At 40.0% G+C, this 24,132-nt stretch overlaps 1 protein-coding gene across 5 annotated transcripts in view; it reads left to right on the forward strand.

The window, feature by feature from the left end:
- The window catches only part of LOC142665630 (phosphatidate phosphatase LPIN3-like), a 64,678-nt gene extending 40,546 nt beyond the window's left edge, over window positions 1-24,132 (forward strand). For 2 of the 5 annotated variants that reach the window (XM_075845351.1, XM_075845352.1), the window contains exons 3-21: window positions 5,089-5,290; window positions 6,683-6,778; window positions 7,201-7,421; window positions 7,890-7,994; window positions 10,655-10,757; window positions 10,842-11,022; window positions 11,562-11,646; window positions 12,621-12,760; window positions 15,577-15,670; window positions 15,780-15,849; window positions 15,926-16,018; window positions 16,382-16,440; window positions 17,445-17,541; window positions 17,938-18,086; window positions 18,355-18,441; window positions 18,615-18,767; window positions 19,151-19,262; window positions 20,222-20,325; window positions 20,846-24,132. In XM_075845351.1, the coding sequence (XP_075701466.1) occupies window positions 5,099-5,290; window positions 6,683-6,778; window positions 7,201-7,421; window positions 7,890-7,994; window positions 10,655-10,757; window positions 10,842-11,022; window positions 11,562-11,646; window positions 12,621-12,760; window positions 15,577-15,670; window positions 15,780-15,849; window positions 15,926-16,018; window positions 16,382-16,440; window positions 17,445-17,541; window positions 17,938-18,086; window positions 18,355-18,441; window positions 18,615-18,767; window positions 19,151-19,262; window positions 20,222-20,325; window positions 20,846-21,008 (2,304 nt within the window). In that variant the 5' untranslated portion in view covers window positions 5,089-5,098 and the 3' untranslated portion in view covers window positions 21,009-24,132. Of the gene's footprint in view, window positions 1-2,751; window positions 2,821-4,768; window positions 4,845-5,088; window positions 5,291-6,682; window positions 6,779-7,200; window positions 7,422-7,889; window positions 7,995-10,654; window positions 10,758-10,841; window positions 11,023-11,561; window positions 11,647-12,620; window positions 12,761-15,576; window positions 15,671-15,779; window positions 15,850-15,925; window positions 16,019-16,381; window positions 16,441-17,444; window positions 17,542-17,937; window positions 18,087-18,354; window positions 18,442-18,614; window positions 18,768-19,150; window positions 19,263-20,221; window positions 20,326-20,845 lie in introns of those variants that run through there. The other 3 variants (XM_075845349.1, XM_075845350.1, XM_075845353.1) reach the window with 3 other exon arrangements.

Genomic DNA, 24,132 nt, shown 5'->3' on the forward strand with positions numbered 1-24,132 from the left:
GTTTCCTTGGAAATTATTTATAAATGTTGGCAATTAAACCCGGGTGGCTTTGTGTGTTCTATTGTAGCCGTCCATGGAATCTTCTATTTTCCAGCAGCAAACCCTGCCAGTAGCATGCACTAAGACTATGTTTACATCATATTAATGGTCTATGTTAAGAGTTAACTAAAAACAGATCGCAACGTATAATGTAACACATAAGATTCTATGGAACCATCATATGCCAATAAAGTGGACTTTTGGCATATGTTTGTTAGGTCTATGTTCCGGCACCTTATTTGAAGCTTCTGTAAAGCATTACTCACTACACTTTTTAGCACAGTAAAAATGTATATGCTCCTTGTTTTTTTTAAATACAAGTCAATGGGCTCAAGTATCCCAACATATGGCTTATGGCATATGTTTGGATCTGCTGAAAAAACAAGTAAAAAAACAAACCCATTAAACGGATCCAAAGGTATACTCTCTTCAACAGGTTCATTATATGGAACTCTCCCCCTAGAGCTAAGAAGAAAATTGTGATGTATGTGTTGCCTTTGTACATTACGTGTTTTACTGGTGGACACGCTGACACAGTTGAGCCTCGAGGGCAGGCAGAGGTCTTTATCACAATTCCTTCTGAAACTCCTCTTTAGAGGAATAAACCGACGCAGAAAGTTTTGCATCATATCTGCCACGTGTGAACATACCGTTAAAGGGGTTGTCCATTTTGAATTATTCGTTTTGGTAGAAGGAACCCATGACAATAAGAAAATCATAGGGAGCCATGTGGCTTCGACCTTCGGTGATCAGATGCAATCTGTGGGGGGAACCTGGCAGCAGGTGTTCAATTTCCATGCAGCGCCACCACAGGAGAAATTAAGCATTATATAGTTCGCATTGGAATCAATGGGCTGACCATGTAATGCATGGACTTGCAGGGTCCTCCAGAGTGAGATTCTCTTTCCACATTAGCTAATAGATGAGAGTCCAAAACCCCCCTCACAAAATCAGTTTTGTGGAATTTTATAAACTGTGCTAGAATAGCTGATATCACTTTTTAAAAGAGTTGTCTCATCAGGACAAACCCTGTCTAAATGCCCTGTGAAGGCATATGAACATCATAAATGGAGTCCCCTGCTTCTATTAGCCAGAGCAGAGAGCATCTTCAAAGAACGGCTCCCGCTGGAAGCATTATCATTTATCACATGGTTGCTCATCATTTAGAATGGGCACCATGTAATGCCACATTCTCCTTCAGTAGCCGGAAATGCGCGTCCACCTACAGCTTCCCTGGCGATAACAACTTGTAAGGAGTTGCTCCAGCCGAAACGAAATAGAGCACCTCTTACACAATAGTGCACTCGAACTCAGGGCCCATTTAAGACAAAGTGAAGTGTGGCCCTGGGCAAAGTTAAAAGTGGGGCACCAAATGCTGAATTATTGTATCAATAATGCAGTCAATTCAGAAGGCGATGTGCAGAGAACTGCATCACTGATTTCTAGCACGTCTAGGAGTGTTGCAAGCTCCAAAGCATATGTCCCCCCTCTCACATTTTTTTTTTATCTATATACATATACAGTCATGAAATCATACCACTATACCATAGTAAATATGAACTGAATACTGTTACTGAACGCAACTCACTAATATAAGACCAATATTACTAATAATAACACAATATATCACATAGTGACTGAATAATACCACCATACTGTTACTGAATAATAACCACTATACAAAGATCAATATAACCACCATGTAGTGACCATATAGTGGTAGGTGGCTGTTATACACAGGAGCTCTGCAGACAATACAAGTGATTACAGCACATTTATATCCAGTGACTCACATGTAGATAGCGCCACACACAGTCCCCCTTGTAGATAGCGCCACACAGCCCTCCCCCTTGTAGATAGTGCCACACAGCCCTCCTCCCCTTGTAGATAGTGCCACACAACCCTCCCATCTTGTATATAGTGTAACACAGCCCCCCCCCCAAAAAAAATTGTACTTACCTTGCCCCAATCCCGCGACAGACGGATCTCTTCTCAGCCTCCGGGTGGGACCCTTGCAGAGGCCAGCGTGATGCAGTGACTTCATCATGCCGACCTGTGCAAGGATTCTTCCCAGCGCCTTATAGGCTGCAGACCTAACGTGACCTGCAGCCTATAGTATTCAATTGTACCTGCGTCCTGAGGAGGCAGATACAATTGAAAGTTTGCAATCGATAGCACCGGAGCCCCCCAGCGCTAGCGACATCACCGGTCATGAGGGGGCCCATGCCGCCCAGCCCGTAAATGTTATGGGCCTGGCAGCGCGGGCCCCCTCATGCCTCAGGCCCCATAGCAGCCGCTATGGCTGCTATAGTGGGCAGGGGGCCCTGAGAGGCTGGGGCCCTGATCATTTGCCCAGTTTGTCGTCCCCCTTAACGACGACCTTGGTGTTCGGTGGTATTGATCGTACGACGATTCCAGCATTACATTGTGGTTTCCTTTATAAACGGAAACAAAGCCTTTGATCACACATGGCTTTTCCTAATTTCAAATTGATATCCAAAGATCCTATTTGGTGTGACATTTTCATAAAAATGTGAAAGGTTTGGCAACTTGACAAAAAAAATCTGCCCTAGAAATTTCATTTCTGACTTCTTTACATAACAGGCCTCAAAAAATAATGCAGGCAAAAAGTGGGAAAGTTGCCCATAACAACCAATCAGATCACTGCTTTCATTTTGTAGCCTTGGCTGAAAAAATTATCTAGAAACTGATTGGTTGCTTAGGGCTCCTGCTTCCTTACACTGGTTGCCTAGTGACTTTCAGCCAGATGAACCTTTTACTGTGAGTTTTTCAGTGTATTCTTGAAGTGAAAGATGCATTAATGCCATGTAATCTGTGAAAACTGGTTTATGTTTTGTTTTTTGATGACATTTGATCATCCCTTTACAGTGATGACAATAGTAGTGTATATTGTACACTAGGAAGAGCCATGTATTCATGCATCTGAGGTGTACAGGAAGCCCACTGTCACGAACTCCCTCCTAAGATGAGACAGTAGCCATCCTGTTGCCCTCAAAAGGGGTATCCCGCAGGGAAAGTATGTTAGATTACATAGAAAATGCTAATTTAAGAGGGAAATCATACGACAGGCGAGAGATCTGAGATCCGTATTTTTGGATAAGGGATATCCTGACCAAGTGCTTAGCCTTTCAGACCAGGCTTTCAGAATGCCCCATCCCGGTAAAAAAGGATTTCCTTATACGAAAAAGGGAAAAATTAAAAGAAAGACATTGAGGCAGGTTTACTATTCAAATTGAGCCAGAATTTTAGTGTACATTGTGTGCACCACATTTATAAACTGTTTTAGACACTTTTTTTCAACATGCTCGAGGTTGTGGCTTAGCCAGAAAGAAGGCGTGGGTTAAAGTGCAACACCATGCACCAAACTTGTGCCAAATTTTTGGTGAAAACAAAGCCAACCAAGGATTGGTATAATGAAGAGACAAGCAGTGGCGTAACTAGTGCGAGCGCTGCACTACCTTCAAAACAGCTGATTGGCGGGGGTCCCAGGAGTCCGACCCCGACCCATCAGCTACTGATGGCCTATTCTGAGGATGTTTACGGACTGGACAACCCCTTTAAGCCTACCATGTGGTAGGCTTCGATACAAGGCCCACGAGACAGGATCATGAGAAGTTTGGGAGAGGGCCCAAGAAGACCTTTTGCATCGGGCCCATGAGCCTTTAGCTACGCCCCTTCATTATTGCCTTGTATGTGCATATTTCTAGAGGTATATCGATTGTATACATAAGATTGTCTGACTAGATAGAGCCAACTGAAATAACTCTAACTGTAATTAATTTCCAATATACACCTGTAGCATACACATGTCTGTGTGTTTATATGTAATTGGTAGCATTTTTCTTATATCAATTGGGCTATTTATGTGAAGATACTCCCCATTTTATATACTACACTGTTTTATATACATTTATGGTTCAGCAGTTATAACCCGTGAATGCGTAGTCCTCCCTTGTCCTTCTGTTCCTTTTGAGGAAGAGGAGTGATGGAGAGGATATGGCGATTTATATGAGATTGGGGAGGGAAAGGCCCCGCTACTACATTCTCTTTGGTTGTCTCCACTGAACCGTTGACTTGCCAATCAAATCCGTTTGTGATTACTGACGAGTGTCGATTTGGGGACATGTCCCTTTGACACTTTAATGTCTCAGTGACTACGCATGCACTGAGTGATGATGCTGGGTTTTCACCTCATACATACTCCGATGCTATCCGGTGAGCGGAGACTGGTATCATATATGAGATAGGAAGGAGAAGTACGTCACTTGGCACCATACACCAACAAAAGGCACCATGCTTCTCACCACTGTGGGAAGGTACTTTCGAACACACAGCCAGCTCAGTTCCACTGAACTGGACTGGTTTCTAGGTCTGTGTTGTTAAACCCAGCGAGTCCCCTGATGAATCCTGTGATGAATATTGAAGGAAACATGTTGTGATCGCTATAGCAATATCTTTAGGGTGTAGCTAGTGAATGGGGCAGGTTTCATTTGGGGTTACCCCTTTTGGAGTGGGTGCTACAGGTACTAGGAACTGTATTCTACTCCAATAACAGGGTTGAATAGGGAGATTATAAGAGCCCTCCGTCTATGAATTACCGGTAGTGGCTACCGGAGCCGTATCCTATACTCTGATGCTTACGTTGTAGGAACTCATCTAGTAAGATCATTCCAATTTATTAGTTGCACACGTTGCTTTGCAGCTGGGGCAGCACGGACTTTACCAGTGACATATCGTATTGACTAATATGACTGGGAGCTTTGGAAGTAATCTTTGACTCCTCCGTGAGTATTAACTTTGAGGATTACACATTATTTGTCAATATGTTGTCTATCATATGTGCCCAATTATGTTATTAGATATTAGTATAGGCGATTTTTGGGGTCACTTTTGCTGATTCTGCGTTAAAACCTGCAATTTCGTTTGGTTGCCAATGAATATGAAAGCATATGTGACACATTTTAAATAGTTAGCAACGCTTCATAGATTTCTTGCAATTTAACCTGACATTTATTATGTTCTTATCAGTCTTCAGGAAATGAACTACGTGGGGCAGCTAGCAGGTTCTGTACTGGGCCGAGTGCGAGATCTCTATAAAGGTGTAAATCCAGCAACATTGTCTGGTTCCATTGATGTGGTCGTGGTCCAGCAACCAGATGGCTCCTTTCGATCTTCACCTTTCCATGTGCGATTTGGGAAGCTTGGTATTCTGCGTTCTACAGAGATGACTGTAAGTGTAAATGAAAAACATATTATGTATTTACAGGCAATCCTACCTGGCCCACAGGAGTTTTCATCAAATTGACTCCAAAAAACCCTAAAGCATGATGACCATTCTAGCAAACCCCCTTGCCAATTCTGTCTTCTCCCCAGGAGACCCTCAGCTTCCTCCTGCTAGACAAGAGTTGTCTAATAGGTTTTGAGCATCATATAATGTAAATCCTTCTCAGTGTGGCAGAGCCGCAAGTGCAGGGAGGGTCTGCGATGTTTATGTACTCCAGAAGATAAGATGCATTTAGAGGCTCACAAATAGTTTATCAGTATAGGATACTCAACTTTGTTTATGTGGCAGATCCACTGTTCTCTAGACTACGGCACTAGATTTTCACGCATAGAAAAGCAGGGAGAAACAACATTTTTCAATAAATAAATGACCTAACAGTCCTTGCAATGATTCACAAATGATATTAAATATTCTCAATTAAAATAAAAGCAAACTCCATGTACTGATCTGCTGAGTTTGTGGTAGGCCTATCTTTACACACAGCAGCCAATGTAAACTAAAAGAGCTGCCTTGTAAAGCATGGGTTAGGGACAAAAAAAACAGCCTCTGATGAGACCAGAAGTGGACTTTACATGACTTCAGATTCCCATTAGGCAATGTCACTGGTCATAACTGTGCCCTTATGTGACCTGAGCTAAAAGGCAAACAATACTCAAGCATATAAATAGTGTGTAAACATTACAGCAGCAGGTTGGGACTTTGAAATACAAAAAAAGTTGATTAACTTTGTAAATACATTACATTACTTATCTTGTACTGATCCTGAGTTACAGCCTATATATCCAGTCACTGTACAGTAATTTCTCGACTGCAACCAGCAGAATTGTGAATACAGCTCTGTTTTCAATAGTTTTTTATGAAACATTTTTATAAAATAGTAATAACACAGACTCGCAGAGTCTCAACTTTTGCTTATCAATAATACAATCGAACAGAATATTAGACCAACATGGCCTGCAGTGAAACTCACATTACACGTCTGACATGATGTCAAAACTCTTGCAAAATGTAGAGCATATAAATGTATTTTACTGCTCACATAGGTAACTCCCCTTGACATCACATTGCTTTATAGAGTACCATGACGTGGCCTCTATAGGAGAGAGAAAAGAGAAGAAAACAAAACCACACACAATAACCCAAAGAAGGATGGGGAGGGGGGGAGGAAAGGTGTGGGGTAGAGGGTTATCATAACCATCTCTATGTGTGAATACAGCTCTGAACTATAATATAGACTATTATAAAGAATCAGTACAAGATAAGTTATGCAATGTATTTACACATTTACTAAACGTTTTATGTAAATTGTTTGATATGTGATTTAATAAATTTTTAAAGGTGGACATAGAAGTGAATGGCAAGTTTGTAGATTTACCAATGAGACTTGGAGAAAATGGAGAAGCTTTCTTCATCCAAGATGTGGAGGAGAATTCTGTAAGTATATAATAGAGGCTGGTTAAGATCCTTTCTTATGAACTGCTTCCCAACCACCCCATGTATGTCAGTTCAGGACAGGTCTGTTGTTACAATAAAGCTTCATCTTTGATCCTTGGATAGTTCGCAGAAATACATATATATATATATATATATATATATATATATATATATATATATATATATATATATATACTGTATATTAACCACAGGACAGATTACTAAAGAGGCACATAACAGATCTGTAACCAACAGCTTATTGATGGTTTTCATGTAGAGTATTTTTATATTAACCAGTGAAAACAGTAAAAAACATAATAAAGAAGCTACAATAGATAATCAGCTTCGAGCTTCATTTTAAAGACCATGTTCATCATCTGGGATGTGTGTAATGAAAATGTCAATTTTTGTTCTTTTCAAAGCTGTCCAATTTTTCCATGGTTTCCCCTCACCTACCTCAGGACACTTCCTCCCTTTATGTCAGCAATGAATTACCTGACCCTTCTCCAGCTTTTCATTCTCCCCTGCCTTTCATGGATACCTCCACAAGAAGGAAAAACTGGAGCAAGAGAACAACAACTAATAGAACGGAGGACACAACGGAAGTAGCCAACAAATTTGAAGACAAATTGCTGCCCGCACGGTAAGTGACAGTTCTGTGTACTGCGTGTGAAATAGCTGCACTAACTACGGCTTTGTTCACATCTGCGTCAGGGCTACGTTCAGACGTTCAGTCGGAGCTTTCCGTCAGAACGGAGCCCTGACTGACACAAACGGAAACCATAGGTTTCTGTTCCATCACCATTGATTTCAATGGTGACGGATGCAGTGCCATTGGTTTGTTTGTCTCCGTTGTGCAAGGGTTCCATCGTTTTGACGGAATGAATACCCTAGTCAACTAATATACTTCTGAGCAGTGTTATGGTAATTCAGTTTCTATGCGTTTTTAATATTACTTGTCTTGATCTAGATAAAGTGCAGAGAATGATTATGCTGATGGATATATTTTTCCATTCCATTGTCCTCTATTCCATTGCATTTGCATTTTTTTTTCTTTGTAAAGATGCTTACCAAACTGACTGTCTTCTCTGCTGTGTCTCATGTTATCTAGTGACTCCGTATACTTCTCTTTCTCGGAGATCCCAGATATCTCGCCAGCACAGTCTAATGAACTTCTTACCACTGCTCAACAGGATCACTTGCAGTCGTCCACAAGGTGACATATGAAGGCTTACAGGAGTTGTTTGTATGAAAATATGTGATGAAATTCATGTCTATGTGTGAAAACACCAGGCCCCTGCATGAGATCCTTTATTATCGTCTGGATGATAGAATGTTATCTCCATTTTACATATAAAAGTTGCCCATAGACATTTTTTGTTTAGTTGTCCAAAATCTATAGTTTGGGAAAAGTTCAGTTAAAACTTTGACACAAACAAAGACTCTCAACTCTGACGACCAACATCTATTGTATCATGTTTTTGTTTTTTTTTGACTGTTCATTTACGATTGTCCCTATGTATGGCTTACCTTACTAGCACTAACCATGAATGATTGTTTGTGACTGCATGTAAGCAGAGAATGTAAATGACAATATAAAATATTGGGCAGGGAAAAAACATTCGTAACAAAAGATTGTTAATGGGCAACACACTCGAAAATGAACAGTCACTTCTTGAAGTTGATGTGTTGAAAGCAGATTAAATGGGCAAGCGCAAGGATCTCACTTAATTTGACAAAGGTGAAATTGGAATGGCTAGAGGACTGTGTCAGAGCATCTCCAAAATAGCAGGTCTTTTGGGGGTGTTCCCAGTTTGCAGTGGTTAGTACCTACCAAAAGTACCTACCAAGGAAGGACATCCAATAAATCAAGTACACCCCACCATAGCAACAGTTTTCCCTAATAGCAGTGGTCTCTTTTAGCAGGATAATACGCCCTGCCATATTGAAAAAGTATCTGCTGCCAATGTCTTGGTCCCAGATACCACAGGACATACTCAGAGGGCTCGACAGGTCAGAGCTATTTTGGCGGAATGAAGAGAACCTAAACAAATTAGGCAGGTTGTTTTAATTTTGTGCTTGAACTGTGTATGTATGTATGTATGTATGTGTGCATGTATGTGTGTGTATATATATATATATATATATATATATATATATATATAGATATATTTATATATATATATATATATATATATATATATATATATATATGAAAATCCAAAGCAGCCAAAATAGGCAGCACTCCTACAGATGCACGTAAAGTCTACTTTTATTCCATGCAAAGGTGCGACGTTTCGGTTCATAGTTACATAGTTGGTACGGTTGAAAAAAGACACATGTCCATCAAGTTCAACCAAGGAATGGGAAAAGGGAAGGGAAAAATTTCTACACATTGACCTAGGAGCTGATATTTTTTCGTTCTAGGAAATTATCTAAGCCTTTTTTAAAGCCATCTCCTGTCCCTGCTGTGACCAGCTCCTGCAGTAGGCTATTCCATAGATTCACAGTTCTCACAGTAAAGAAGCCTTGTCGCCTCTGCAGGTTGAACCTTTTTTCTCCAGACGGAGGGAGTGTCCATTTGTTTTTTGAGGGGGTTTTACATGGAACAGGATTTCACCATATTTTTTGTATGTGCCATTCATATATTTATATAAGTTAATCATGTCCCCCTTAGTCGTCTCTTTTCAGGCCTAAATAAATGTTATTATTTTAATCTTTCCTCATAACTTAGATTCTTTATGCCCCTTATTAGCCGCCCAAAACGCCCTATGATGATCCGCCATTGCTAACAGCGATTCTTGTGGTACCCCACTGCTGACTTTTGAGTAAGTTCCATTTATAACAACTCTTTGTTTTCTGTCCCTTAACCAATTCTTTACCCACTTGCATACACATTACCCCAGTCCGTGTCTGTAGCTTCAGAACAAGACTGTTGTGTGGATCACACACAAAATGGGGACATAGATATACTCAAAAAAACACAAAAAAGATTGCAGGCAGGAGGGGAGGCGAGCTGTGTGTCACTGCTCCTCTCCCGGTCTTTCTTCTTCCTCCATCTTCCCTGCCCCTGGTCGAGAAGGACCTGTCTGGTGGGCGACTTTCTCCACACGGATCTTCTGTTTCCATGCTGCATCTTCCTCTCAGGCCCCCAGCGTAAGTTACTTCAGAGTAAAGAACGGCCCCGTTACATTGCAGGGTCCGTTCCTCTCTCCAAGTAGCTAATGCAGGGGGCCCTCATTGAGATCTTTGAAGAAGCTGAGAAGCGGACGGGCCGTCTTTTTTTTCATCATTGTGGCCGGGCCCCTGACTGCAGTACCAGTAGTACTGCCCTGTCTGTACCACTTTTGTTCTTATTCCTTTTAACTGTTCTAACCCATTCCTCTATTCCACCCCATGTTCATTTCTCAGCCCCAGCTCACTAGCTTTGCTGTCCTCCCCTTCTTTACAGTAATCCCCCCCCCCATTCCCTAGTTTAAACTTTGCATGGAATAAAAATCCACTTTACTTGCATCTGCTGGAGTGATACTCTTTTTATCATCATTATTATTATTGTTTACAGACTGTTTGATTTAGAGTTATTGGCTAAAAGAAAGAGATAAGTGACCGCTATCCAACTGACTCATAACATACACACTTTAATAGGCCGAGCGTATATACGTTTAGTTAAATAGAAAGAAGGGACAAGCAGCCAGAGACAAACTGTCGGGGTACTATAGGGCAGGCATTATAACCATGAGATTCTGACATGTACATGAAAATCTATTGTTATGGCTAGCTTAAAATATATTCCACAGCAAGAAGAGATAAGTTAGACTTTAGTTTTAGTGTCTCATTAATTTACATTGTATGGTGTGCCTTTCATCATTTAAACAGTCGCTCACCCTCCCCCAAAAGTGATTCTGAACTGGAAGTGAAGGCTCCTGGATCACCTCTTTCTGAGAGCTGCATAGAGTGGGACTGGGGAAGACTCCCACAGGTGAAGAAAAATCATCCAATCATTTCAACTCTTTCCTTGAAATTCTCTTTGTTTAGTCTCTTCTAATTTCTTTTTTTCTATCAGGTATCTTGGACAGATTTCGGCCCTCAAATATCACAGTCTCTCCCACCCAGTCCAACCAGGGAACTTCAATTACCATCAACTCCCTCACCAGATCCTGGGCTTCCTGAACCAACAGAAGAGTGTAATGCAAACCAGATGGTCCCAGAATTTGGGGAAACGTCCATTCCTTCATGTCATAAAGGTTCATATTTAGCAAGGCAAACCGCAATTCTGAAATCATGATGGTGTTCTTACGAAGTCCTTTAACATGGCATGGTTTCACTTTTGTCCAACAATTGTTTCATGTCTTAAAGGTGTTGTCCAGTTTAGAAAACCCATTTTCATATACCCTATTAGGAGATTCTGGGTTAATGGAGGGGTTAGTCTGTTCACGATTCTCATTTCTTGACCAGAGGGGAGAGTGGTTTTAAACAGTATCTCTCGCTCTGGAGGACCTGTCCTGTATTACACAGACAGCCCATTGAAATGAATAGGAACTGTGTAATGCTTACTTTCACCTGTGGTGGCTCTGCAGGGAAATAGAACACTTACTGACAAGTTTCCCCACAGATTACAACTGATCTCTGGGGGGCTCAGCAAGGGGACACTTTGTGATCAGGTTATTGTAAAGGAACCCTTCTAACAAGTAGGGATTACCCAAATTAGAGAACAACTCTATGCTTCCTCAGCTCTTTTAAACACAGATTATCTAATAGTAATATGTCTTATTATCATATGCAGATGCAATCAGTGAACTTCCTACATTGCAACCTGATGATGTTCTATCTCCAGACTCTCAGGAAGTGTCACTTTATTTTCCTAACAGGTAAGAGGTGGGAATTGTATGAGCCTTCTACATATTTAAAGAGGACCTGTCACATCTCCTGTTGTTTTGGTAAATACTTGTATACCCCGTGAAATAACAGTGCATTTGAACTTTTGCGTTTGCCATTCTTTTGTTATTTCTCCTGGAAATGTATAAATAAATTGATAGCTGAGTGCCATTCTGTTTAGAAAATTCATTTTAAGATTCCCTTTTAGGGCATTCTGAGTTAATAAAAGTGAGCCCCTTATTCGTAACCGCCTTCAATAATCTGGTGATAGCCCATTGATTTCAATAGGTACCATCTAAAACGGAATTTCTCCTATTGTGGTGTTGATCGCTCGGTGTCCTAACAGTTGGACATCCTATGATCAACTTATTTTCAAAAGGCCCTTTTAAAAAAAATTAATAAAAGGGATTGTCAAAAGCAGATGTTTTAAAGTGTCATGAGGAAGTGACGCTTTAAATACGGTAAACTATAAGATGGTGATAGAAGGGTGAAACAGTGGACACACCTTGCCCATAGTCCTTCTGAAAAGAATGTGAGGGAAGTAATTTGGGAGAAGAGTCCTGTCAGTCAGTGGCTCTCCACCAATCAGTGTTGCAATTCCAAAACCAATTGTAGCAGTATTAATAACAATGACATAAAATGGCAAGCAATTCTTTTCAATATGCAATTGACAGGGAAAACATTGTTCCCTTGCAGAACTGGTTTTGATCAATCAGGTCAACATCTTCATAGTTTGTACGTTGTATCTGTGTTTGCATGTGTTTTCTTAAGAAATTTGTTTCTTCCCCGTTACCAATGTTACCGATATGTGGTAACTGGTCCTAGACTATGTGCATACCTGAAACAGGGACATTAGATTGTTCGCTCCTTTGGGGACAGAGATATACAGAATACATTTTCTGAAAAGTGATGTGTAATGTTGTTGATGCTATATTAAATGAGAAAATAATAAATCACTTCCTTACAGTGATCCACATCCACCGCCTCCACTTCTCCTTAACAAGGAGGACTCAAGACAGGTACCAGAAGACAATATGGAACCATCTATACTTTCTGTAGAAATGTCACTCTGCGGAGGTCTCACAGATACATGGAACATCTCTGAAGGTATATCACAAAAAGATATTACAGATGTCTATCTATCTATCTATCTATCTATCTATCTATCTATCTATCTATCTATCTATCTATCTATCTATCTATCTATCTATCTATCTATCTATCTATCTATCTATCTATCTATCTATCTATCTATCTATCTATCTATCTATCCAGTGAATAGAAAAAGTCTACACACTCCTGTTAAAATGCCAGGTTTTTGTCATGTTAAAGAAATCAGTCCAAGATGAGTCATTTCAGAACTTTTTCCACCTTTAATGTGACCAATAATCTGTACAATTCCATTGAAAGACAAACCAAAATCTTTTAGGGTGGAAAAATAAAAATAAAAAACAAAAATAATGTGGTTGCATAAATATGCACATCCTTAAACTAATACTTTGTTGAATTACCCTTTGACTTTATGACACCATTCAGTCTTTTTGGGTAGAAGTCTATCAGTGTGGCACATCTTGACTTGGCAATTGTTTCCCACTCTTCCTTGCAAAAGTGCTCCAAATCTGTCAGATTGCGAAAGTATCTCCTGTGTACAGCCCTCTTCAGGTCTGGGCTCTGGCTGGGCCATTCCAAAACGTTGATCTACTTCTGGTGTAGCTATTCTCTTGTTAATTTAGAGGTATGCTTGGGTCGTTGTCGTGCTGAAAGGTGAAATTCCTCTTCATCTTCAGTCAAGGTCTTCAGGTTTTGTGCCAATATTGACTGATATTTGGAACTGTTTATAATTCCCCTCACCTTGACTAAAGCCCCAGTTCCATCTGCAGAAAAACAGCCACAAAGCATAATGCTGCCTCCACCATGCTTCACTGTGGGTATGGTGTTCATTTGGTGATGTCAAGTGTTGGCTTTGCGCCAAACATACCTTTTGGAATTATGGCCAAAAAGTTCAACATTGGTCTCATCAGACCATAACACGTTTTCCCACATGCTTTTGGCAGACTTGATGTAGGTCTTTGCAAAACATAGCCGGGCTTGGATGTTTTTCTTTGTTAGAAAAGGCTTTCGTCTTGCCATCCTACCCCACATCCCAGACATATGAAGAATACGAGAGATTGTTGTCACATGCACTACACAACCAGTACTTGCCAGGAAGTCATGCAGCTCCTTTAATGTTGCTGTAGGTCTCTTGGTAGCCTCCCGGACCAATTTTAGTCTTGTCTTTTCATCAAGTTTTGAGGGACGTCTAGTTCTTGATAATGTCACTGTTGTGCCAAATGTAATCCACTTCTCAATGATCGTCTTCACTTTGTTCCATAGTATATTTAATGCTTTGGAAATTCTTTGGTACCCTTCTCCTGACTGATGCCTTTCAACAATCAGATCCCTTTGATGTGCTGTAAGCTCTTTAAGGACCATGGCTTTTGCTGTAACATTCAGCAACGAAAATGTCAGGAAAGTCATCCTAATAGAACAGCTGAACTTTATATGAGGTTACTCAGAATCACTTTAAATAATGGCAGCTGTGTACTGACTACTATTTAACATGAGTTTAAATGTGATTGGGGATGTGGTTGTGTTCAGAATTAGCCAATTATAAGAGGGTGTTCACACTTATGCAACCACATTATTTTTGTTTTTATTTTTCCCCTATCAATGATTTCAGTTTGTTTTTCAATGGAATTGTACAGATTATGGATCACATTAACCCCTTCCCGACATTTGACGTATCCATACGCCAAAGTCGGGTAGGGGAAGTATGGAACGGGCTCATGCAGTGAGCTCGCTCCATACCATGCCGGTGTCGGCTGTAAGTGCTCCAGCGCGATCCCGCTAGTTTAACTAGTTAAATGCCGCAGTCAATACCGACCGCAGCATTTAAATCGTCAGAAAGAGGGGGGCGACCCCCTCTAACAGCTCATCGCGTCCCCAGCAACGCAATCGCGGGGGGGGGGGGCGATGGTTGCTATGGCTGCCTAGGGGCTTAATGAACGCCCCCAGGTCCGCCATCTTTGTACACCTATTAAGCCCTGCCTCTGTCAGGGCTTAATAGATGACTGTCAGAATCACGATATACTGCAATACATTAGTATTGCAGTATATCGTGCAAGCGATCTAATGATCGCTGGTTGAAGTCCCCTAGGGGGACTAATAAAAAAAGTAAAAATTAGTTAAATAAAGTTTTTTTTTGTGTAAAAAAAATTAAAAAAATTAAAAGTTCAAAAAACCCCCCTTTTACCATTTTCCCCCTAGAGCATATTAAAAAAATAAATAAATAAACATAATTGGTATCGTCGCGTCCATAAAAGTCTGAACTATTACAATATATCATTATTTAACCCGCATGGTGAACGCCGTAAAAAAATTAAATTGTAAACGCCAGAATGTCTATTTTTTGGTCACCTAATCTCCCGCAAAAAAGAAAATAAAAAGCGATCAAATAATCGCATTTACACAAAAATGGTATTATTAAAAACTACAGCTTATCCCGCAAAAAATAAGCCCTCATAGTACTATATCGGCGGAAAAATAAAGACGTTATGGCTTTTGGAATGTGGGGAGGAAAAAATGAAAATAAAAATCTGAAAAAGGGCTGTGGCGGGTTAGGGGTTAAAGGTGGAAAAAGTTCTCAAATTATTCATATTGTACTGATTTTGTAACATGACAAAAACTGGCAATTTAACAAGTGTGTGTACATGTTTTATATCCAGTGTGTGTGTGTGTGTGTGTGTGTGTGTGTGTGTGTGTGTGTGTGTATATATATATAAAATTAGCATATGTGCTTCAATACACAAGGATTTCTTACATTTACCCCTACAATCTATCTATCTACGGGGACACTTCCCTTTACATCATCTCTCCGTATTTAGACAGGTTCCTCAAGTACAAGATCTCATTCTCCGACTTCAGCCATAATCCTTCACTCATTGAAAACCCAGGACTGGTGTTGCGGATACACAACAAGTGGGTCCAGTTTTTATTTTTGTTTTCTTTCAGACTTTTCTTGTCCTGCATTTGTTTCTTATTTCTTCTCCCTCCGTTTTGTCTTTTATGTTTCCTTGTTTTTTTTCAGGTTCTATAACTGGGCAACGGCTGCCCCAATTCTTTTGTGCATGCAAGTATTCAACCAGATGCTGCCACAGGTAGTATAGCTTTTATCTGCCTTTCACATACACTGTGTATTTATTTTATTAATCTATTTTCTTTATGCTCTTGAAGGGGGTGATTGATCAGATTTCTCAGCAGAAGATGCCACCTCAAAGTCGAGGCTGGTGGTTTTCTTGGCGCAGAAGAAGTTTACCTAACCAACAGGTAAGAAACCTACAGACCTAAGATTTGCAATGGAAAATATATGGACCACTTTTACATTCTCTACTACTCATCTCCCAGTCCTCTAACATACAGTGCTGTGGATCTCTGTCCTTTATTACTTGTTCTGTGAGTCCTATTTGCCTGAAATTCCTTTCCATATTTTCCTTAACTATCTTATCGATAACAATCATATTCTTAGCCCTCCACACGTCTTTAAACTGTCCCTTCTTATTCCTACTCCACCACTTCTACCTCCACCCTCATATCTCCTTGGTTTTCGATGTGTTCATTTGTTCATATTGCCCCCACTAATATCCCCAGCTCACACTTACCACACACTTTCTCCATCACCCCCTCCTAAAGCAGCTGGTAACAAATCCCAAGGAATATATGGAGCAGAATGACGATTCCAACACCAAGTGGTAAGTGTGTCTCTATATTAAAAGTTTCTACCTCTCAATGTGGCTTTACTTGACCTGATGAATAATTTAGGTGGGCAACTCAAATAAAGCCACATATTGCAAGTCAATATGTAACCACGTACAAGTAAAGAACACATACATGCAAGACTTCACCTCTGTAAATTCCCAAAATAGCTTTATTACATAAAATTGCTTAAATATCACATGCTTACACAGGCTAAGATTTAAGAATATTTAAAACCACACATCAAATGTAAAAACATGCCCGCCGACCTCTAATATAGTCAAAGGGCCTCCCACAGTTGGTTGAATACCTCGTGCTACAGTAATGAAGACATGCATAAGTGTGTAGAGGTATTATCCATTTTCATATAAACCTACAGGGATGTGACTTTTTTGGTACATAAATTATTTATATTCACATATGTATGTTCTAAAAAACCTTTTTTCCTGTATTATTTTCATATTACATAGGTATTTAGCCCAGTACAGGGCATTGCAATGTTATTGAGGGGTTACCTTTACACATGTTGCATGTCTTTCAATTAACCAACATCATGTGGGGGGACATTTGACATTATTAGAGGGTCGGAGCATATTTGTACACTTTTTGTCTGGTTTTAAATGTTTTTAATGTTGGAATTTATGGAGGTGCAGTTTTGCGTGCATGTGTTCTTTCCTTAAAGGCTATGAACACTTTTGCATTTTTTTCATTGAATTGCATGTATTTTGTGCTATAAAACTGTTTTCATATTAAAAATGTAGCTTTGCTTGGCTTCTGCAACTGGCATGCGTGCAGACTACATAGCAAACTTCAGAATGCCGTTTACGAGCAAATCAATCAGAATTTCTTTTTTAGCACAAAATACATGCAAATCAATACAACAATGGATGCAAAGGTGTCCATATGATTTACTTTACCTGTCTCACTTCATTTTTCTTTGCCTTTTCTCTCTTGATGCCTTTGTCTTTTAGATCCTCTCTCTCTTTTTTTTTTTACTTAGGTTGAACGAGAAGATAGAGGATGAACGAAAAACCTCATTAATTCCCATTCAAATTGGGCCATATCTGAAATCCCTACGACTGACATCTGAGCAGATAGTAAGGGAGAACAATGTCGCTGTGCATCAGTAATATCATGAATTTTTGTATACTGACCTGTCTGCCCACTGTATTCTTAATGGCAAATCTAGATGTTGATGTTTCCATGTTACCATATGTGTTGCTGATCTGTTTTCCTCTTTGCCATATTTTTGCCACACTATATTATTAAAGATGCATTTATAATTTTACAAACTCTCATATCTTGCTGCTGAGAGTGTCTGCAAAGCAGTCAAAGGAGGTGATTGGTGGAGGCTCACGGGCAACTGCCCCATTTGCTATCTCTCTGATCCGATCCTGTGTACATTATCTATATAGCTTCATATAAACTTGCACTGCATTGGGGAACATTGAAGTAGTGGATGGTAAACAATCTGTTGGGTTCTCTCTTAACAGAAAAGTTTAAACTTAAACAGTGGAGCAAATGAAGTCGTGTTCAGCATTTGTACCAAGTTTCAAGGCACGTGTCGCACTCGAGCACAGATTTACCTATGGGAGAGCACAGACCGTATTATTATCAGTGACATTGATGGGACAGTGACAAGGTGAGTGCTAAGACCACCTTGTTTATTTTCAACACTAAAAAATGATCTTCTTTGTAGGTCTCATAAATATGTATTTATACCACAAGCAGCAAGCTTGTCGTCCCATACTTCTTGGCCTAACCCTTTAAAAAACAAGAATTCTTCTAAGGATTTCTGAACCACAGGAAAACATCATAATATAAGAAACTTGTTCTATAGTTCAATGTGTACGCCACAGTCCATTTCTCTGTCTACTTGCTCATTTACGCTCTTAACATACTTTCCTCAGGTCAGATGCTCTTGGTCACATTTTGCCACAGCTTGGAAAAGACTGGACACAGCCTGGGATTGTGCAGCTCTACAATGCCATCTACATGTCAGTATCACGAGCAATGGCCTCTTATCTCCTGCCCATGCTACGGTTGTTCGTTATGAATTGACCATATCTGCTATCATATTGTCTCACTTTACATTAGTGCTTTTATGTGCTGTTATTTTTATTTTACTGGTCCCTCCTCTTTTGAAAATCATGTTCCCTTGTGTGTGCAGGAACGATTACAAGTTTGTGTACTGCTCTGCACGCTCTGTGGGACTAGCAGAAATCACAAAGACTTTTCTACAAGGTGTGAGTAACGGGGGCTTTACTCTTCCACCGGGGCCTCTTCTACTGTCCCCAAGCAGTCTGTTTGCAGCACTTCACAGGTATATATAACAAAATTCACAATATCTTCTGCTAAAGTGGGTTTTATATAGGATGATTATCGGGCAGACGAGCGTTAATATAATTGGCCTGTGTAAACAGGGGAATGATCAGCAAATGAACGAGCAAACGCTGGATCATCTGCTGGTCGTATCGTTTTAACAAAGTAAAAGATTATCGTTGTCGCCAGCACATCTCCCTGTGTAAACAAGGAGACGTGCTGCCTACATGATACTAATGTATGGAGACGATCGATCGGAGTAATAACCGCTCGTCCCCACCCATAGCCACGTTTGATAGGAGCAAGCGAGCGCCAATCAAAATTGGTGTGAAGGTGGACCGTAAGCCTCCCCAGGTATTACTAATGCATGTTTCTTTCTTACAGGGAGGTTATAGAGAAGACTCCAGAGCGCTTTAAGATTGCTTGTCTCTCTGACATTCGACAACTCTTCACAGACTATTACCCTTTCTATGCTGCCTTTGGCAACAGACCGAATGTGAGTAAAGGGAACGTGTTGACATATTGAATATACCGTACTATATGGAAACTTTCTAGATGTTGTTAAAAGGGGTTTGCTTGTTTTAGAATACCCTATTAGAAAATTCCCAATTAGTTGAAGGGTCCTCTTTTTGTAGTTGCTCTTCTACCGTTGCAGAGAACAACCAATGAGAGCTTCTGTATCTCTTGAGGACCCAGCACATTTTTTAATTACACAGATAACCTATTGGTTATCTTACTTTCCCACCGTGGTGACACTGCAGGGGAATTGAACACTTTTTGTTGCTCAGTTCCCCTACATATTACAACCGACACTGGGAGTCCTAGCAGTGGGGTACCCGGTTATCAGTTTATCATCCAGAAACACTTCTAACAAAAAAGGATTGTCCAAAGCACAGGATCAGCACAGCATTTCATGTTGAAAAAGTTTAACATCACCAACAGTTGTTGCGCTTTGATAATGAGTGGTGGCAAGTATGAAAAACATACAAGTAGGTTATAAGAGATTACCAAAATGTACCATTACATGTGAAGGAATTTTTCTGCTCTAGATGTATAATATAATATTATATATTATCTATATATCTCTATATACTATAATAATCTATAATATCTAGAGCATTAATAAGCATAAAGAAGGAAAAAAAAAAGCAGTTTGAGTTTGAGGCAAGCAGTATCTTGTTTTCCAAGTCCATATGTGTGTATAATGTAGGAATAGTGAAAGACAAACAGAACAGAGACGTGAACATCAGGATGGAGATCCGGGCCTCAATTACTGTGGGGGATGCTGAAACATCAGAGGAGGGATGTGGATTGTATGTAAATGAATGTGTGAGAACATAGCCGAAAAACAAGCAATGCTCTCTCCTGTTTCCCCCTCTCAATTTCCTTGTTTGTCTCTAATCCCCCCACCCTCTAACCCGTTTTTCTGTACTTGTGCCAATCACCCACTCATAGGATGTACTAGCCTACAGGGAGGTGGGGGTTCCAGAATCACGGATCTTCACTGTGAATCCAAAGGGAGAATTGACCCAGGACCTGAACTCAAGCTTTAAAACCTCGTGAGTCTATAGAATGTCAGCATTGAGAAAGGAGCGGGTTGTGTTATCCAGTTATAATTTTGCTCATCCCCATCCTCTTAATATTGTATATGTTAGCTTTCACTATTTCTGTATTTTTTCACTTATTTTGCTTAGCCCATCTGTATGCATGTGGAAAGCAGTGTATATTTCCCCTTAGATCACTGAATTTATTATAGGGAAATATTTATTAATAATAATATTCGGCACTACACGTTTAGATATGAGCAAGTTATACATATAATGTAGGTAACTCGTTGGTTGCAAATTGGTCTATGGAGAGCAAGGATTCTAGTACAGTTTGGATCCTTGGCATGGGCAGACAAGGCTAATGCTGCCCTTTTCTATTACAAATATTTGACAGACAAGGGTTAACAATGTTGGGCCCTATTTTGATTTTTGTTAAAGGGCTCTACACACCTGGAGAGGACATCCCATAATCAGGGGGTCTTTGTTTTCATTCCTTCCCTGCTTCACTTGTCATCATTTCCTCTCATTCCAGGTATGCAGCCCTCAGGGATTTGGTGAATGTCATGTTCCCCCCTCCATCATCCCATTCAGTCTCAGCTCTGCTCTCTCAGGAGTTTAGTGACTTCTCCTTTTGGAGGAATCCCCTGCCAAATCTTATTGAAGAAGACATCGAACAACCAGAAGACTTCATCTGACATTGAATAAAGAACGCAGGAGATATACTAAAGCACATTTTCCTTTGTAGTCCAATACACCACTCATACTACAGCTCCTATCTTCACAATGAAGCACACACATCTTACGCAACCCTTCATAAAACATATGTACATCAGACTTGTAAAGGGATTCAAAGACTTTTATTACTACACAAATAAACAGCTTTCTCCTCGCCGGAGTCCGACAACGTACTTCAGTCGAAATCCATAAAACAACAGTACACATCATAATACAATTACATAAACACAATCAATATCAACCAAAGTACAAAAACAAAGTACAATACAGTCTGAACGTTCTCTTAGGTTTCTGCCTTCTGTAGATTGTATGGAAAAATAATATTATACATCTTAGAAGACAAGCTCTCAGATACACACAGGATCAATGGCATCAGACTGTAGCTCGCTGCTCCTTCCTTGGGGTTAAGAGCTACTTGGAATGTAACTTGAAGGAAGTGTTTGCATTAGGGGTGTCATGGGCTGCTGACAACCGGAGAATGTCTGCACTATTTATCCTGTCAACGACCCTTGAGGAATCTGGTCTGCACAGCCCTGATTTACAAGTCTATGGGGTAAATGTACCTACTGCTGATGCATACGAAACCCCTGTTCTCCTGCAAAAATATCATCACTGACATAAAACCACATTCTTAAGCATGAGAGATTCCACAGCTGTATATAAAGTGCTCCCGCCATCTACACACAGTAGAGGTGGCCACTTAGTGTCTCACAACCCAGTGATATTTTTGTGGACTTTTGGGCTCCATTCTCACGTATAATGGTTCCACTGAGAGAATGGCTTCTTCTTATGTAAGCCTGAAAGGTGAGTCGTAGTGGCAATAGGTAATTTGGAGAGAGACCATCTATAAAATATCAGCCTCATTTATCACCACTGTCCTTGTTGCCGATAGCATCTAAGCAATAAGTCCAGTTTTTCTGTTAGTTTTCATACATAAAGCTCATACATTTTTTTTTTTGAGGTGTGTTAATGGTCAAAGCTTTATTTAAGATCACATGACCACACCGAAAATGGCAAACCTCCAACTAAGTTTTAACCTTTGAACTACCCATTATGGTGCACAACTATTGTATGATGGTTGTGCCTATAAGAATGGATTAATTTTCTTGTGGCAATCCACATTTATAAAGTGTCTCCAGTAGCGATGTGTATATACTGTATATTCTAATTGCTTTTTATTTTATTATCGATTATTCTTTACTTTTGTTTAGAATATCTAGAGTATACAATACATTGATTATTGTAGACATTTGTGAACACTGGAGTCAACTGTAAAAGTTGTTTAAAGAAAATTGAAATGATGGGTTTGATTATGTTGCAAACTACACAAGCAATATGAGAAAATCTGAGGGGTTACTTAGACATTGTAAAACATACCAACAGTTACAGACTAAGGCCTCATGCACACGGCCATATCTGTGATTACGGGCACCGACGGCAGCGGACTGTCACCCGCGTTTGCTCCCATTATACCCATGCTCACATTATAAAGTATAGGAGCACGGTCCACAAACTTAAGAAAATAGGGCATGTCCTTCTTTGTTTTTTACGGGTCATTGCTACGTAAATATACATGAAGGTGTCCGTGGGCCATAGAAATGAATTGATCAGTAGTTTGAGCCACAATTACAGATCCGTAATTGCGGATCAAAATTACGGTCGTGTGCATGGGGCCTGACAGAGCCTTGAAAAGCCAACAATAATTGAGAAATGAATGCTACTGTTTTTTTATATGTATGCCAGGAGTGCTTGCTGGGGTATTACACTGTGACCCTCTGTATTCTAGCACTGGCTATTTCAGCTGAACATCAGTTGGAGAGCTAGACGTTCCTTATTTCCACTTTATGGTTGATGATGTTGACTGATATTATCCATGTTTCCCATACAGACCTGAAGTCTTCCATGGATGCTTCAGAACTCCTGGTAATTTAGCACTGGGTAAACTAGTCCCAATGCCAGGTTGCCAAGAAAGCAACTAAAGGGCCTTTTAGACGAGTCGATTCTTGTTAGAATAATTGTTCGATTGAGCAAAAGTGATCAATCATCCTAGGTGTAAACACTGCAAGCGATAGAAAGATTAACGATATATCCTTCGTATATCGACGATCGCATTGTTTTGATTGAGAGAAATCTTATTGTTTGTTGTCACTAAATGTGAAAGTTCAAACAGGTATCGTTTTTGTCATTCAACGACAATCCCACTAATGCAGTAATTGGTTAGATGCCAGACAAGCGACCTAAACACTGATCGCAATAACGACTATTTCAATGATAATAGATGCAATTAAATAATGATCGTTCGCTACGGTACGACTTGCTAACAAATCACTCGTTCGATCGTAACAATTTCTTGGCTCGTCTAAAAGGCCCTTAAGGAGAGTCTATCAAAGCAAGATTATACGGGAATGATGGCATTTTCAAGGGGTTCACCAGAGTAAATAAAAATGCCTTTTTTTTCCAGAAACAATGCCACTTATGTCCATGGGCTGTATCTGGAGCATTCACTTCAATGGGAATGACCTGCAATACCAGGCACAGCCCTAGACAAGAGTGACGTTATTTTTGGAATATGATGACACATTTTTCAAATCCGTGATAACCCCTTTAAATACTGAAATAAGTTCTCCAGTAATTTATTATTGCATGATGTGGCGTGAGATAAGAGAAAAGCGTGTTCTGAGTACTGCCAAGCTTCATTGTTCCTTCTCCGCCCACAGCAATTTGATCTTCAGGGGAAGACCAGTGTAATCTGACGGACTGAAAAAGTTATCCCTTGAGTTTATCTTGTTGAGGGGAAAGACGGATTGTGCACGTTGGGTTTCAATGTACCCTGGGATATGACAGCCTGAAACTTCAGGGAACAGCTTATCCCCTCTCCCTATGGCAATAACCATGTACTCTTGGCCAATTGGAGTGTACATATTTATGGGGGAGTCAGGGGAGGCTGAACGAAGTGTATGGTCCACTTTAGATAGTGTTACTGTATTTGACTCCGCTTGGCAGACATCATCCTATTCCCTATTTCAGTCTGCATTAGTAATGAGATTTTTGTAACAATAAATTTAAAAGGAAAGTTTGTTAAAT

The sequence above is a fragment of the Rhinoderma darwinii genome, chromosome 13 (assembly GCF_050947455.1).
Source record: "Rhinoderma darwinii isolate aRhiDar2 chromosome 13, aRhiDar2.hap1, whole genome shotgun sequence".
NCBI classification, from domain to species: Eukaryota; Metazoa; Chordata; class Amphibia; order Anura; family Rhinodermatidae; genus Rhinoderma; species Rhinoderma darwinii.